We start from the raw sequence: 14,155 nt of genomic DNA, 5'->3' as shown, positions 1-14,155 counted from the left end.
TGCTGATATTATTAAATATTTGTGTTGTGGAGGTAGCACTTATTCATTTGATTTGATGATGTATTCATGCACTGAGGGACTTGGATCATTTCATTTGCAACACTGAATGGCCTCTACTTCTCTGTGTGATCTGTGATTCAAGAAATGGACGCCCCAAATATTCCATTTACGGAAATTGTTATTGCACAGTGCTGCAAACTTCTGTAAAAAGATGTTTCTTCTCATGGGTGAAGCAACATAAATCATTTATTGATGCAAGTCAACCGCTGCCCCCATAGCTCAGTGCCGTTATGTTGATCACAACAGGCCCAGTGTGAGAGTGAGAGACGGAATGAACAACAGTAGTAGGCTTATCCCCCCCCCCCCCCCGTTCCTCCTGCTTAAATAACTTCTATTCTATTTATTACTTCACTTGTTCATTGTCCATTGACCTGGGCTTTAAAGGGGATACGATGTAAGCTTAATAGTCATGTGATGTGATGGAGAATAACATACGTTTGTTAATATTGACAGTCCTGGGGTTGAAATAGCCTACATTCACTGTAGCTGTTGCTTTGAAGACTTCCCTTTTTTGAGTGAATTTCTTTCAACCAGGCGTGATCATGAATAGATACATTTGTAGGCATTCTAGAGTCCTTTCTGAAGGATTCCTCTCGCACCAGATCATTGGATGAGGTCATCCAGCACTTAGCAGCTACAGTAGTCTACACATTCATCTCACTATTAATAGCCATGTGAAATCACCAGATAATTAAGCAACAACAGTGCCTTGCAATGGTGAACACTTTAAGGTTTTGATGCCAATTTGACTGACATATCTTTTTAAATAACTAAAAAAAGAGACAAAAGTTAGCAAAAGTATTGGATGTATGGTAACATGGATCTGCAGTTCATTGACTTGACCCTTAAAGTTATTCCTCTTGTGGCATTTTCCAGCAGTTCCAAACCTTTACCAAGTTGTGTACAGTTTAAGTCTTTCAGTCTTGTCTAGATGCATTTCACAAGCTATTATGTTCTGGAGTAAGCATACAGTCTTACTCAGCTGCTGTCCATTACGGACTGTGTACAATACATGATCACTAATATAAAAGTGGCATGATGCATTTTTCATGCCCATATCATATTTTTTGATAAGCATGTTGTTGCTGAGTCATCCGTGATGATCCATAATCTTGTGACCTCATTTGTATAGTCAACAGGAATTTGCACCATGGGGATTAACCGGTGAGGATGACGCACCCCATGTCAGGCATACTGTTCAGTGTAGGTATATGCTCTCCTTAACTGTCTATAGGGCACCAATGTATGAGTTCGTCAAACGACAGAATCGACTGCATTGGAGTGGTAGTGATACATGATTGATTGATTGATTGATTGATTGATTGTAGGGTACATGCTGTTTTGGGTGTTGGACTTGGGCTGTTTAAGGCATGCCGTTGTTCCCTTGTGAGGGAGAGCCGAGCCCATGTCCTTCTCCAGGGGTCCTGCTCTGTTGGGGGAAGGAAGCGGCTTCCTTCCCTCCATTGTGTGTAGCAGGAAGGGGCTGCTGTCTCCAGCTGACAGCTGTTTCCTGCTGCCCTGTGCCATGTCCCCTACCCACTCTGCCTGGGCTGGGCTGGGCTGTGCCCTCTCTAACTGTTGAGGTCAGTCAGACCTCTACCCACTCTGCCTGGGCTGGGCTGTGCCCTCTGTGCATGTCAAGGTCATGCAGAGGAAGAGCCTTTCCAGCATCTTCCCCCCAATCTCCATTTAGAAGCCATTAGAGAAAGAAGCGGCTTCTCTTTTGGTGGGCATTGAAAGCAGCGCTCAACTGGTAATGATAATAGCCTGGCTACTGCACGCTGATGATGCACTTTTTGAGTCTGTCTCTTTGTTGGCTAAGGACATTGGATATCTCAATGTTGTCTGGATGCGGTGTAGTACTCCACTTTAGGCCTCGCCATACAAATAATGTCTGAAATTATTTCATCTTCATTTTCGCAACCATTGCTAAAATGGTCAACGTATCAGACTGGTCAACTTCAGATTTATCCGTCCATACCTTTCAACTGAAGCAGCCTTGCTATATATGCACGCAATGATTTTTTTCCCCATCTGTCATACTGCATTACAAGCTGGTCCCAAGTAGGATCAACCACTTTATACCTGACTCCCTCTATAAACAAGTATTAAAGACCCTAGATAAAAAGCCTCTCAGGTATCACCACTGTCACATCACTCAAAAGTATAACTTACTCACCCTGGACAGACTGTATAGCGACTGTATAGCGACTGTATAGTGACTGTATAGCGATGCCTGCCTTGTCTTTAAAATCCTTCACGGCCTTGCCCCCCCACCGATGACCAGAAAGGACTGACAGAACACCAAGGTCCACATCTAGAGGGGACTGTGTGGTTCCATTTAGAAGGAGCACTCTCGGACGTTCAGCCTTCTCTGTCCGAGCCACGCAGCACTGGAACACTCTGCCCTCTAATGTAAGGACCTCCACTACCCTTGGGCTGTTAAAAAAAAATCAGAAAAACTGGCTTAAGGGAAACCAAATCTGCACCCATAGCATCATTTAACTGTGTATTTTTTAACTGCGTCTTTTATATGGTCTGTATGATGCTGTTTTAATGTTTGTCATCTTGTGTCATTTTAGGATGCCTTTTATTTATTTATTTTTTTACATCTTGGCCAGGGACCACAGATGAAAATTTGCCTCCTGGCTAAATCTGGCATATTTACACTTGTTGTTAATTGATGTGCATTGTCCCTTCTTAAATAAACTGAAATTGAAAACTCCATGATAGCAGGAGTGTGGTGATGAAAACCACAGAGAACTTGTGGTTCTCATTTGGCTGAACTAATGATCTTTTTGCTACGTTGTTCTCTTACAATGGCTTTTTGACGTGGTGAAAGCTGTAGACTTTAGCTACCATAACTCATACTGTTAAGCCTGGTACACACAAAGATTTTCTAAATCTTAACAGATTTTTTTATCTGAGAGACCCCACACATGAAGATAAAAAATCATGGATTGAACAGTTGATCGTATTGTGTGTGGTGTGCTCTCATATTCCCAATACAGCACACCACATACTTAAAAGATAAAGATCTGTCCTACGACAGTCTAGACTCAGAGTCTCGTCCCCCAAGCCAGAAATCTTGCGTGATCAGGGTAGTAGTACCCTGACTGACCTGTACGAGGCAGCCATTTGCGTCACAATCGGACTCGCTCAGTTTCGCCCACACACTAGAGAACTTTTGGCCCCAACCATTTTCCGAGCAGATTGTTGGGAGAAATTTGCTGTGTTCGAAATGGCATACTAGCATACTCAATGAGTATATACTGCCTACTAAATTCATAATAAGTATGCCAATACCAGCCGACCGTTTACACTGCAGTATGCATACTGCATCCCAGAATGCATTTCACACCGCTAGCTACGTTACCTTAGTTACCGTAGATACCCGGCGTAGATACTACTAGTACTCCTGCTTCACTCACCAACATCTTTTTATTAGTGATCATTTACTAATACAACTTTATCCAACCAACATGCCTCTTACCCACTGGTGTAGTCTAGTGTTTTCTAGTGGGTATACTGTGATTTTTCCCTCCCAGCCTCATATCGTTCATTTTGGAACGCCATAAAACTAAATCTGCGCTCCCTGTCTAACGTTATATATATATCTAACGCTACATGTTATATGGCTGATCTGTGCATGACAGTGCTGCATTTTGACATATTTCATGTCGCATCTCCCTCCGTTGATGGTATAATTATGAAGCTATTGTGTGTATACGGCGTAGTCCTGCGTATCACGTAGACTACATCAGCTCGTCGTATGCGGTACTTGATTCAGATGTACATTATTTTTCACCAATACTGGGACCATTCATGACTGGGCTACAGGCAGTCAAATACTAGCCGTATACTACTATACTACTATAAACAGGGGTGCACATAACTTTTTGGGGCCAGTGCTCAGAGGAGCACCTAGGGATGCTGCTTGGTGCTCCCCGAGCTCGCGAGTCACGACCCGTCCCACAGGATGGATGAAAAAGGGATACATGGATAACTTATATTAGCAAAACGACATTTATTCATAAATAAAGATGAACGAACAAATGATTGTGTGCAAAACAAAAGAAACAAATGCAAAATCAAATGACTGCTCTTTAAGCATGAAAGTCTGTCAGACTCCTTTAAACACAATGAAATCAACTGACATCTCTTTAAGCACTAACTGAACGTCTGTTCTTTAAACACAATGAAATAAACGGACATCTCTTAAAGCACTGCTCTGTTCTGTAAACACTGAAATCAACTTGTCAACAAAAAGTTACAGCCTAAGTATTTATTTACGCTACAAGCTTAATCATCATCATCACTGCTCTCTTGACTGCTGTTATCACTGTCCTCAATTTCAACCATGGTAGAGGATGTTGTAGGGCAGGCCATCACTTTAAATAGCTCGTTATTTTGATTGTGCAACAAAGTCTTTTTTTCATTTTTTCTAATATAATTCCCAACCATATTCCCTGGGTCCGGGGTCTAGGTGCGATAATGAAGCTGTAAAACAAACGTCTGAACGTTTGAAAGCTTCAGAGAAAAGAAACGTGAAGTCCCTTGGTGTTGTTTTTCCTTTTAGCGACGAGTCGTTCGGGACTGAATTTTCACGTGTCGGCGTGATAACCGTGATAACCGTGATAACCATGCGATACGCGATACGCGGAATGAAAGTACGAGTTACAATACTTTCCGAATGTTTTCGTGAGGGGAGTCGCCGTGGTCGTCGTGATGGATTACTTATTTGGGGACGGCAAATAGTTACTTACTTGGTGGGGCTTGCTTCTTGGACCCAGCTGTTGGTGCGCAAAAGCGCCTTCATGCCGCTGATCTGCCGCGCAGCATGCATTTTGGCGACGCATGCGCACTGGCGCACCAGTTATGTGCACCCCTGACTATAAACTTGGATTTCATGCATTTCAAGTGGCATCTTTGTAATCATGACGACGTAGTCATGTCTAAGAATAAATGTATTCATGTAAATTCCCAATATCATAATAATATTCTCATCCGTGATCAGACTTAGCTGGGGTGCTGCAGCTGAAGAGTATCAAATAGAGTGCAAATAAACAGTATCTGGACACTCAAATCTGTGCAAAAAAACGATGTTTATGCAAGCTTTCGGTCTCCAGGCTATCAGACAATGTAAACAACAGCTATATGACGAGTTTGTATGACGCAGTTTGACAAGACTGAAGAGACGCGCAATGCATTTTGGGGATTTAGTACCCCAGTACCCCTCCTAAATTTCGTTGTTTGGTACCTGTACTGTAGCAATGACAAATAAAGTCCATTCCATTCCATTCCAGTAGTGTCCAGTCATGGCGTACTCAAATATTTTCCAAAATCTGGTATACATACTAGATTTCTCGCATACTCAAATCTTGCATACTGTACAGTCTGAACGCTCTCGCATACTAAAATCTACGTCATATCTAGTATGAGTAGTATGCTAGTATGCCATTCCGAACACAGCCATTGACTCTTAACACACCTCACACCACAGGATAATCTTGTAGGATAATATTTAGAGCCATCCGATAATCGGACGTTTGCTGTCCTTGGTCGGAAGGGGGGAAATCGGGCCAAAATCGGCCAGATTATCTTTATGTGTGTACCAGGCTTTACAAAGCTGTTGCACTCTTCCTGTACGTGTTTTGATTACAATATTTGTCATGGGAAGTGCAAAAACAAATGTTGTCAAGCGACAGAAACAAGTAAACAGAACTACTTGTGTCAACCTTGGGATTTTGTGAGGATGCTGTGTTGTTCATTTGGGTGAAAATATACCCACAACTGCTGTCCTTTCTCAGTAATGTCAAGGTTTTATTTTCTCCCAAAGCCATAATTACAAAGTGCAGTAATCCATATGTCTAGACCCTATTTCCTTGCTCCCACTCTGGTCCTGGGGTAGTGGCTGCTCCGTGCTATTCTAGCAGTCACAAAGGAGGCAGAAAACAGAGTGCAAAATGGGGAAAAACCTCTGGATTACACAGTGCCACTGCCACTGGTTGGCTGTGCTGTGTTCACTTCCTTATTGAGACAGTCATTGTGGAGTGTTCTGAGACACAGCTCTTTTCAGCCCAGTTGCACACGTAATGCAGTAGCACGCTTGCACATTACAGACAGACATCTGTCCTTTCCCCTGCGGCTGCCGCTGCTGCAGCGTTTTCTCTCTGAGAGTCCCCATTAGGCAGGATGGACGGCGGTGTCGATATACTAGCTGATGTTCTCTGAGGCGCTGCTGCTGCTGTTGTGATGCATGACTCTCAGATGTGTATAGTCCCTCTCGTTTCCCCGGCGATGAATTAACAGCGACAGAGGGAAGCAGCAGTCTTCTTGACACCATCTCTCCTCCTCCTCCCCCCTCTCGCCGCGTTCCAGGTGTAGCCGCCCGTCGCCATGGCAACCAGCGCCGTCCCCAGTGACAACCTTCCCACGTACAAGCTCGTGGTGGTGGGGGACGGGGGGGTGGGGAAGAGCGCTCTCACCATCCAGTTCTTCCAGAAGATCTTTGTGCCCGACTATGACCCCACCATCGAGGACTCGTACCTGAAACACACCGAGATCGACGGCCAGTGGGCCATCCTGGATGGTAGACATCTTTCCTTTCTCCTGTTTTTTTTCATTTGCCTCCCTCGGGATAAGGGGCTGTAGCCTTCTTGAATCTGTTATATACGTTGGACGTAATGATAACAAGTATTGCTATACTGTACTTACAATAGTAATTACACAGTAATATGAACACTTTAATGTAAAGTAACTGATTGACAAAAATGCGGTGCTGAGATTTAGACTTTGTTTATTTCACCATGTTTTTAACCATAAACAAGCAAGAAGATACTTCTCATGGCATATCCAGCGTTTCCAGTAGTAGTAGGAATAGCAGTATTAGTGGTAGTGCAGTAGTAATAGTATTACAGTGGTGGTAGTAGTGGTAGTAGTAGTAACAGTGGTGGTAGTAGTAGTAGCAGTGGTAGTAGTAGTAGTAGTAGTAGTAGTAGTACAGTAGTAATACTACTACTAAGTAGTAAGTAGTAGACTAATGTAGCTGTGTAATTGTTGTGCAGTAGTAGTGATAGTAGTAGTAGTAGGTGGCTAATGTAACTGTCTTGTTGTTGATGTGCAGACGTAGTAGCAGCAGTGGTAGTAGTAGTGGTAGTCGGTGTCTAATGTAGCCGTGTTGTTGATGTGTAGTAGTAATACTAGTAGTAGGTGGCTAATGTAGCTGTGTTGTTGTTGTGCAGTGGTAGTAGTAGTAGTAGGCTAATGTAGCTGTGTTGTTGTTGATGTGCTAGTAGTAGTAGTAGTAGTAGCAGTGGTAGTACAGTAGTACTACTACTACTAACAGTAGTAGTAGTAGTAGTAGTAGCGAGTGATGGTGATGGTAGTAATAGTAGTAGTAGGTGGCTAATGTAGCTGTGTTGTTGATGCACAGTGGTAGTAGTAGGCTAATGTAGCTGTGTTGTTGTTGATGCACAGTGCTAGTAGTAGTAGTAGTAGTAGTAGTAGTAGTAGTAGTAGTAGTAGTAGTAGTAGTAGTAGTAGTAGTAGTAGTAGTAGTAGTAGTAGTAGTAGTAGTAGTAGTAGTAGTAGTAGTAGTAGTAGTAGTAGTAGTAGTAGTAGTAGTAGTAGTAGTAGTAGTAGTAGTAGTAGTAGTAGTAGTAGTAGTAGTAGTAGTAGTAGTAGTAGTAGTAGTGGTAGTAGTAGTAGTCTAATGTAGCTGTGTTGTTGTTGATGTGCAGTGCTAGTAGTAGTATCAGTGGTAGTAGTAGTAGGCCTAATAGTAGTAGTAATACTAGTAGTAGGTGGCTAATGTAGCTGTGTTGTTGTTGATGCACAGTGGTAGTAGTAATAGTAGTAGTAGGTGGCTAATGTCTGTGTTGTTGTTGATGTGCAGTGCTGGACACAGCGGGCCAGGAGGAGTTCAGTGCCATGAGAGAACAGTACATGAGGACAGGGGACGGTTTCCTCATCGTGTTCTCTGTGACGGACAAGGCCAGCTTTGAACACGTGGATCGCTTCCACCAACTCATCCTCAGGGTCAAAGACAGGTGAGACACATATTTCCATGCATGTCTGATACTCTGGACTGAGTAGTAAAGGGTTTATCACCAGGGCCCAGTTGTTCAAAACGTTTAATCTGGATCAGAATGATCCTGATTCTTTTTTGCTATCGATCGAGCTGGCTGATTTCCCCTCCTATACGACTCAAAATCAGCCAGATAGATCTGATCCTGGATAGCAAAAAAAGAATCAGGATAATTCTGATCCAGATGAAATGTTTTGAACAACTGGGCCCAGAGCACATGTACTCCATTCTGTGTCTTGTCCATGACCAACAACAAGTACACAAAATCCAGCTTCAAGGTTACCCTTTTCTGTTAGGTCATTGGTCATTTCTGTTTGTTCTGTGGTGTGTGACACACAATAAAAGAGATGCCTGTATGTTGGCTTAAATTCTATTCTTCCCTCTCGTCTCTCTCAGGGAATCCTTCCCTATGGTCCTGGTGGCCAACAAAGTGGACCTGGTTCATCTGCGGAAAATCACCAGTGACCAAGGACAGGAAATGGCTGCCAAACACAGCGTGAGTGACTCCTCCGTCAGACAATCAGACTGAAACGTAAACGGGAGGGGTTTTGGTGGGCTGTATACCCCCGACAAATCTGTTTGGTGGGCTGAAGACCAGCTAGCTAGCGGCATCCAATCTCATTTGTTTTGCTTTGATTATTATTTATTCTTGACGAATGGAATCTATGCCCCCCTTTAGCATTGGTCCAAATGTCCTAAAGACCTCTTCATCCCCCCCATTACCCTTCTGTACAGGTTCTCTATCTTCACCTCCACTACCCCTCTGTACAGCTCCTCAATCTTCACCTCCACTACCCCTCTGTACAGTCCCTCTACTCTTACATACATTTACATTTTTGGCATTTAGCAGACGTCTTTATCCAAAGCGACTTTGGATTTCCAAAGCGAATCATCTATCCATCAGTCATAGCAAGAGAAAGTAATCTATGCTTGGGCCGGGATTCATTGGCAGTCATAATGTTTGAAGGAGGAAGAATTATTTTGTCACACCCCACTACACCTCTATACAGTCCCTTTACTCTTAAAACAAATATAGTAAATCCTTCCTTCCTCTAGCATAGTGACTGTCAATGGAACCTGATCCTAGCATAGATCTATTCTTATGACTGGCTGTATAGATGACAAATGTAACATGTTATAAGTCGCTTTGGATAAAAGCGTCAGCTAAAATGTCAACAATGTAAATGTCCTCCTATGCACTTCTTCCCGCCTGACACGCAGAAAGCAAACTGAGCACCAACTGCTGTTGTGTCGCAACTGAAGAATGTTGAATGTTGAAACTGCCTGTGATAGGAGTCTCTGTCTGGGCTGTGTGTTGGACGTGTGCCTCAGAGAGGTTGTTGGGTGCAGTCTGGAGCGCTGACTCAGCGTTCACTCCAGGGTGTGAGTTAGCTAGGCCCACCAGGACCACAACACACTTGAGGCGCTGTGACAGGGAAAACACAAATATTGCCAAGTGTGGCTTCGCTATTTTAAAGTGCACTATTTAAGAGTGTACGAAATGATTATGATAAAAAAGATATAAATAAATGAAATACAAATTATAGTTTGAAAGCCTAATGTACTTGTTTGATCTTGCTTTTCACACAGGGATTTAAGCAGTCATCGTTGTTGTGTCATTGTGCTGTTTATGAAGCATTATTAATCCAAATACACAACATTATTGATCGATATTTGTTGTGTACATACTGTAGGGGGAATTCTGGTAATTTGAGACATTGGGTAATGTGGGACACCTAAACTCTGTGTGTTTATTTCCTGTTCTAACAAAATCAGCATAACATTTTCAGTCACATGACATTCATGCAACACCTATAGTAAAAGTCCTGCTGACTAGATTTTGTTAGAATAAGAAATAAACACACTGGAGCTTAGGTGTTCCACATGACCTAATGTCCCAGATTACTGAATTCACCCTATATTGTGTGGCACTTCTTCAGCCTATTGGAGTAATGTTTGGTCTCTGTGTCTCTCTCTTCACAGATAACCTATATTGAGACAAGTGCCAAGGACCCTCCTATGAATGTGGACAAGGCATTCCATGAACTTGTACGAGTTATAAGGTAGGTCGCTTTCTTGGATGCAGGCTTGTTTTCGTTTCTTTCTGGGGGATTTCTTGTGATTGAGGATAGTACCTTTTCCCTTACCAGAAACCGGGCTGGTTCAAGATTGGTTTTTTACTCCGATTCGAATTATAGATAACCCGTCACTCTGCTTTCTCTGCGTCATCTGCCAACCAGGCTCCTCCTCCCATGCAATCAGTTCACACTGAAACTAAATATGATTATGTCATTGGATTATATCTAATTACCAACGGCTTGAACAAGACAGCCCCATTACTTTGGGTTCTGTGTTAACATTGTATACAATAGACATGGCATGCCAGTGAAAGTCTGTTAAAAGGATGAGAGAAAAAAAAAGCTATTTCCTGACTGAACAGACGGTAACTTCATAGGAATCTAGTATGTGTTGATGTTCAATGAGGTCATATCCTGTTTGAGGGCCCACTCAACTGTTTGTGAAGTGTTAAGGGGAGTTTCTTAGAGAGCTTATGAGGCCCTCGTAGCTGCTCATGTAACTTGCCTGATGTACTTTTTTAACCCTCAACCTTCCACCCCCTACTTCTACTGCTTATTTAACCTCCATCACCAACAATTCTCAGTTCTTGCGAATTTTCTAATATGTTCTCTCTCTCTCCGCTACTCACAGGCAACAGGTCCCAGAGAGGAGTCTGAAGAAGAAGAAGAAGATGAAGTGGCGCGGGGAGCGCTCCACAGGTTCTCACAAACTCCACTGCGTCATCTTGTGACCACCATCCGACCATGGTCCTCCTCCATGCTGCCTAGCCATGGCAGAATGAACTGCAGACCAAGAACTGGAGTAAAAAAACAAAACAAAGGGTGCAGAAGTGATGGACTATTATATTGATATTCATTAGAAACCCCACACACTTGGGAAGGGGGGGGGGGGGGGGCAGATCTAACAGAGGCCCATGTTAGGGTCTAACAGAGGATATCGTGCACCCCACCCCCCCTACCCAGCTCCACTCCTCCCTCCCACCCTCATTCCCAAAGTGGTCTGATAAAAAAGCACTCCATTGAGACATGTTCCTGGAATGACTTTGATAGATACAAGATCCTTTTATTGCTACACAACCGAGGTTTGGTGGTATCGGTTTCAAGCATTGTGGGGGGAGCACTCTCCATGGATGGAGGCGCCCCCTTGTAAGATGGACATTTAAGGCAGTCTCAAGGGTGGGGGGGGATGTGACATGTTTTGGGGACCTGTTATTTGAGTGTTTGTGTTGTTGGGACCCGATTATTTGAGTGTACATTGTGGTCGTGGTTGGTTCTTCATAGTGTTGAAAAGTTATTCTGAAACGATACTGTAGTGAGGATAAACTTCAATTTGCACTAGCCGTTAGCGGAAGGTTCCGGGGTCTTGAAGGGGCTTTATACACTACGGGGCTATGCATACCGCGCTGGCTCGGATGTTTCTTCAACTGTGGTGGACGCCTAACCAGGCCAGACCAGGCCAGCCCAGTTCAGCTCAGTTTGGCTCTGTAGTGTGATCAGGATAGAAGAGAAGAATGAGAAGTATTTGTGTGTGTGTGTTTGCACTGGGATCAACGGGGGAATCTGGCCTGTACGGTGTAAGGGGACCACTCCAAGCAACGAGACAATATATGTTTTTGTCCGAATGGAAAATATTTAATAACCTATGAAATGGCTTGTACTGTTAAGCACTAAAAAAACAACAAGAAGGTGTTGGGCTTTTTTTGTCTAGATAAAAAAAAATTGGCTCTTGAAGGAAGTACCTTTGCACTTTTAATATATTTCAGACTTTCATATCTGCATGTTTTTCAGATCTGCAAATGATGAATGGGGATGGCGTAATAAAAATGGACTGAATGTAAAAACGGAGTTTATCTGTCAACCCATGTAGCCTAACCTGCCTGCTTGTGCCTGTTGCACAGGTAGAGATCATAGATGTATGTATCATGTCTGGATCTGAGCGTCTGCTTACGCCTGCCAAGAGTGCCAGATGGGCAGGGTTTGCACTTTTGGGACTATTCCATTGGTTCCACTGTTTCAGGCAAACTCAATCAAGCACAGATAATACTATTTCAACCCAGGTTTGGTATGTACATGCATACATCTCCAGCCTGGGGTGACCTCACTGGTGTTCTCTGAGAGGCCGAGTGGAAACCTCCTCCTTGGGTGACAAAGCAACAACACATAGTTACTATGGGCAGTATTTTTTAGAAAAGAGAATACAAAGTAGTATGTTTGTCTGAAGAAATGTTATCATATCAAGTATGTTTGATACTTTTGTATTATTGATATGAATTTCTTGCAAGTGTTTTTATATGATGAATAATTTATTACTGTCACTGTTACCTCAATGTGTTATAGCTGGCTGTGTCTGACTGAAGAGCTAGACAAGGCATGATAACAATGGCCTTTCTATCTAGCCTCAGGGTTTCAATATTTGAATAAAGAAATAAAGTATTGTGAGTTCAAAGATTCCAACTGTGTCTGTGTGTGGTGGTCCGTTCCTCTTGTGTATTCATAGGCCGAAATGTTCTGTTCTATGTTATTTATTTACGTCATCCATGTTTGCCTGTAAATGATGAGCACAGCAAATGCAAGCAGTTTGAGAGTTGCCCGTTCAGCAAAACCTACTGTTGTTAACCAGTCATGGCTGACTGGAGTCAGTAGATGGCGTAAGCTCTTTTTCAAAATATTGATCTTCACTCTTTGTGGAATAAATTATGGCCTGCAGAGATGAAACAGATATAGTACAATGGGTTGATATTCATGTCCTTGTCATCATGACACTTGTCCATCTGCCTCTATTCAATCCATGTTGATTAAGTGTCACTTCATGTTGCAATTGAGTCTGTCTACAGAGCGTGGGACAGCAAGGGGTTTTGAGGCACAACAGTGCTGATGCAAACCATACTGTGGTGTCTCTGATATGTTCCTTTCACATTGTCCTTTTACAGCACTGTTTCTGCAACTATGGTGGATGCGTAACCAGGCCAGACCAGTACAGTTCAGCTCGGCTCTGTGATGTGTATTACCCCTGGGCCACACTGGATACCTCTACCTCAGCAGCGAGTGTGCGTTCGTTTCGACGGCCATGTTAACAGGTTAGAGAGCAGCCACACAACCCGCTTGAGTCGCATGTCTCACGCTGTGTGGCTGCTCTAACCTGTTAACATGGGCGCCGAAACGAACGCACACTCGCTGCTGGGTTTAGGGTTGAGTGTGTCCAGGGCCCAGGCCTAGAAACAAAGCCTAGGTCCCACTCCTTAGACACTTGTGTAATAAGGCTGGATAGGTTTAAGCAGGAAGGTTGACAGTTCTACCTAGCTGGCCAGAGGGCAAGTTGGAGAGGCTACCATTATGCTTAGCTACCCCTATCCAACTCAAACAATCAATCAATCAATCACATGTATTTGCTGTTTTGAAAAGGCAATTGTTTTACAACAAGAAGAATCCAAACAATAGACTAATACCCAATTAGTCCAAAAAGCAAGCCAAAGAAAAACTCTCCAGTGGGGAGAAAAGCATAGGGCACAGTGGCAAGGATAAACCCTGTAGTAGGCTAGATCTTCATCTCATGTCCAGGGCCAAAGGGATCTTTTCTGGACAGAGCCATGTCTCTCTGCCCCCCCACACACACACCTCACTTTAATGTCTCAGTGCTTTCCGCATCACCGACCGACTTCTCCTACTGCAGCTCTGTAGTGGAGATTTAAATGACATGCAAATGATGCGCGCCTTGCGGCGAGGCATCGCTCCTTTTCCACAGCTAATGAATAAGTCATGTACAGATGAAAGCTGCTGCCAGCACTGCACTGCATGGAGGTTGAGCTGATCTAACTTGAAATACTTATGCTGTTTCAGAGTGGCACAGGCACAGAAATGTCATACAGAAGAAGCCGTTAGTAACATTTCTGTTTTCACCTCACACAGAGCTGTTTGCTTGTGTATTTTG

At 43.3% G+C, this 14,155-nt stretch overlaps 1 protein-coding gene across 1 annotated transcript; it reads left to right on the top strand.

The window, feature by feature from the left end:
- Positions 1-6,459: 6,459 nt before the first annotated feature.
- LOC308161457 (ras-related protein M-Ras) lies at positions 6,460-11,088 on the top strand (the record flags this gene model as incomplete). The annotated part of the gene is made up of 5 exons (XM_080535479.1): positions 6,460-6,652; positions 7,958-8,111; positions 8,546-8,645; positions 10,133-10,212; positions 10,859-11,088. The coding sequence occupies 5 exons, from the start codon at positions 6,460-6,462 to the stop codon at positions 10,956-10,958; spliced, it is 627 nt and encodes a 208-aa protein (XP_080391605.1). The 3' UTR covers positions 10,959-11,088.
- Between the last annotated feature and the right edge of the window lie 3,067 nt (positions 11,089-14,155).

This window comes from Nansenia antarctica, assembly GCF_963989245.1.
Source record: "Nansenia antarctica genome assembly, chromosome: 7".
NCBI lineage: Eukaryota > Metazoa > Chordata > Actinopteri > Argentiniformes > Microstomatidae > Nansenia > Nansenia antarctica.
This window is presented reverse-complemented; position numbering and strand designations above follow the sequence as displayed.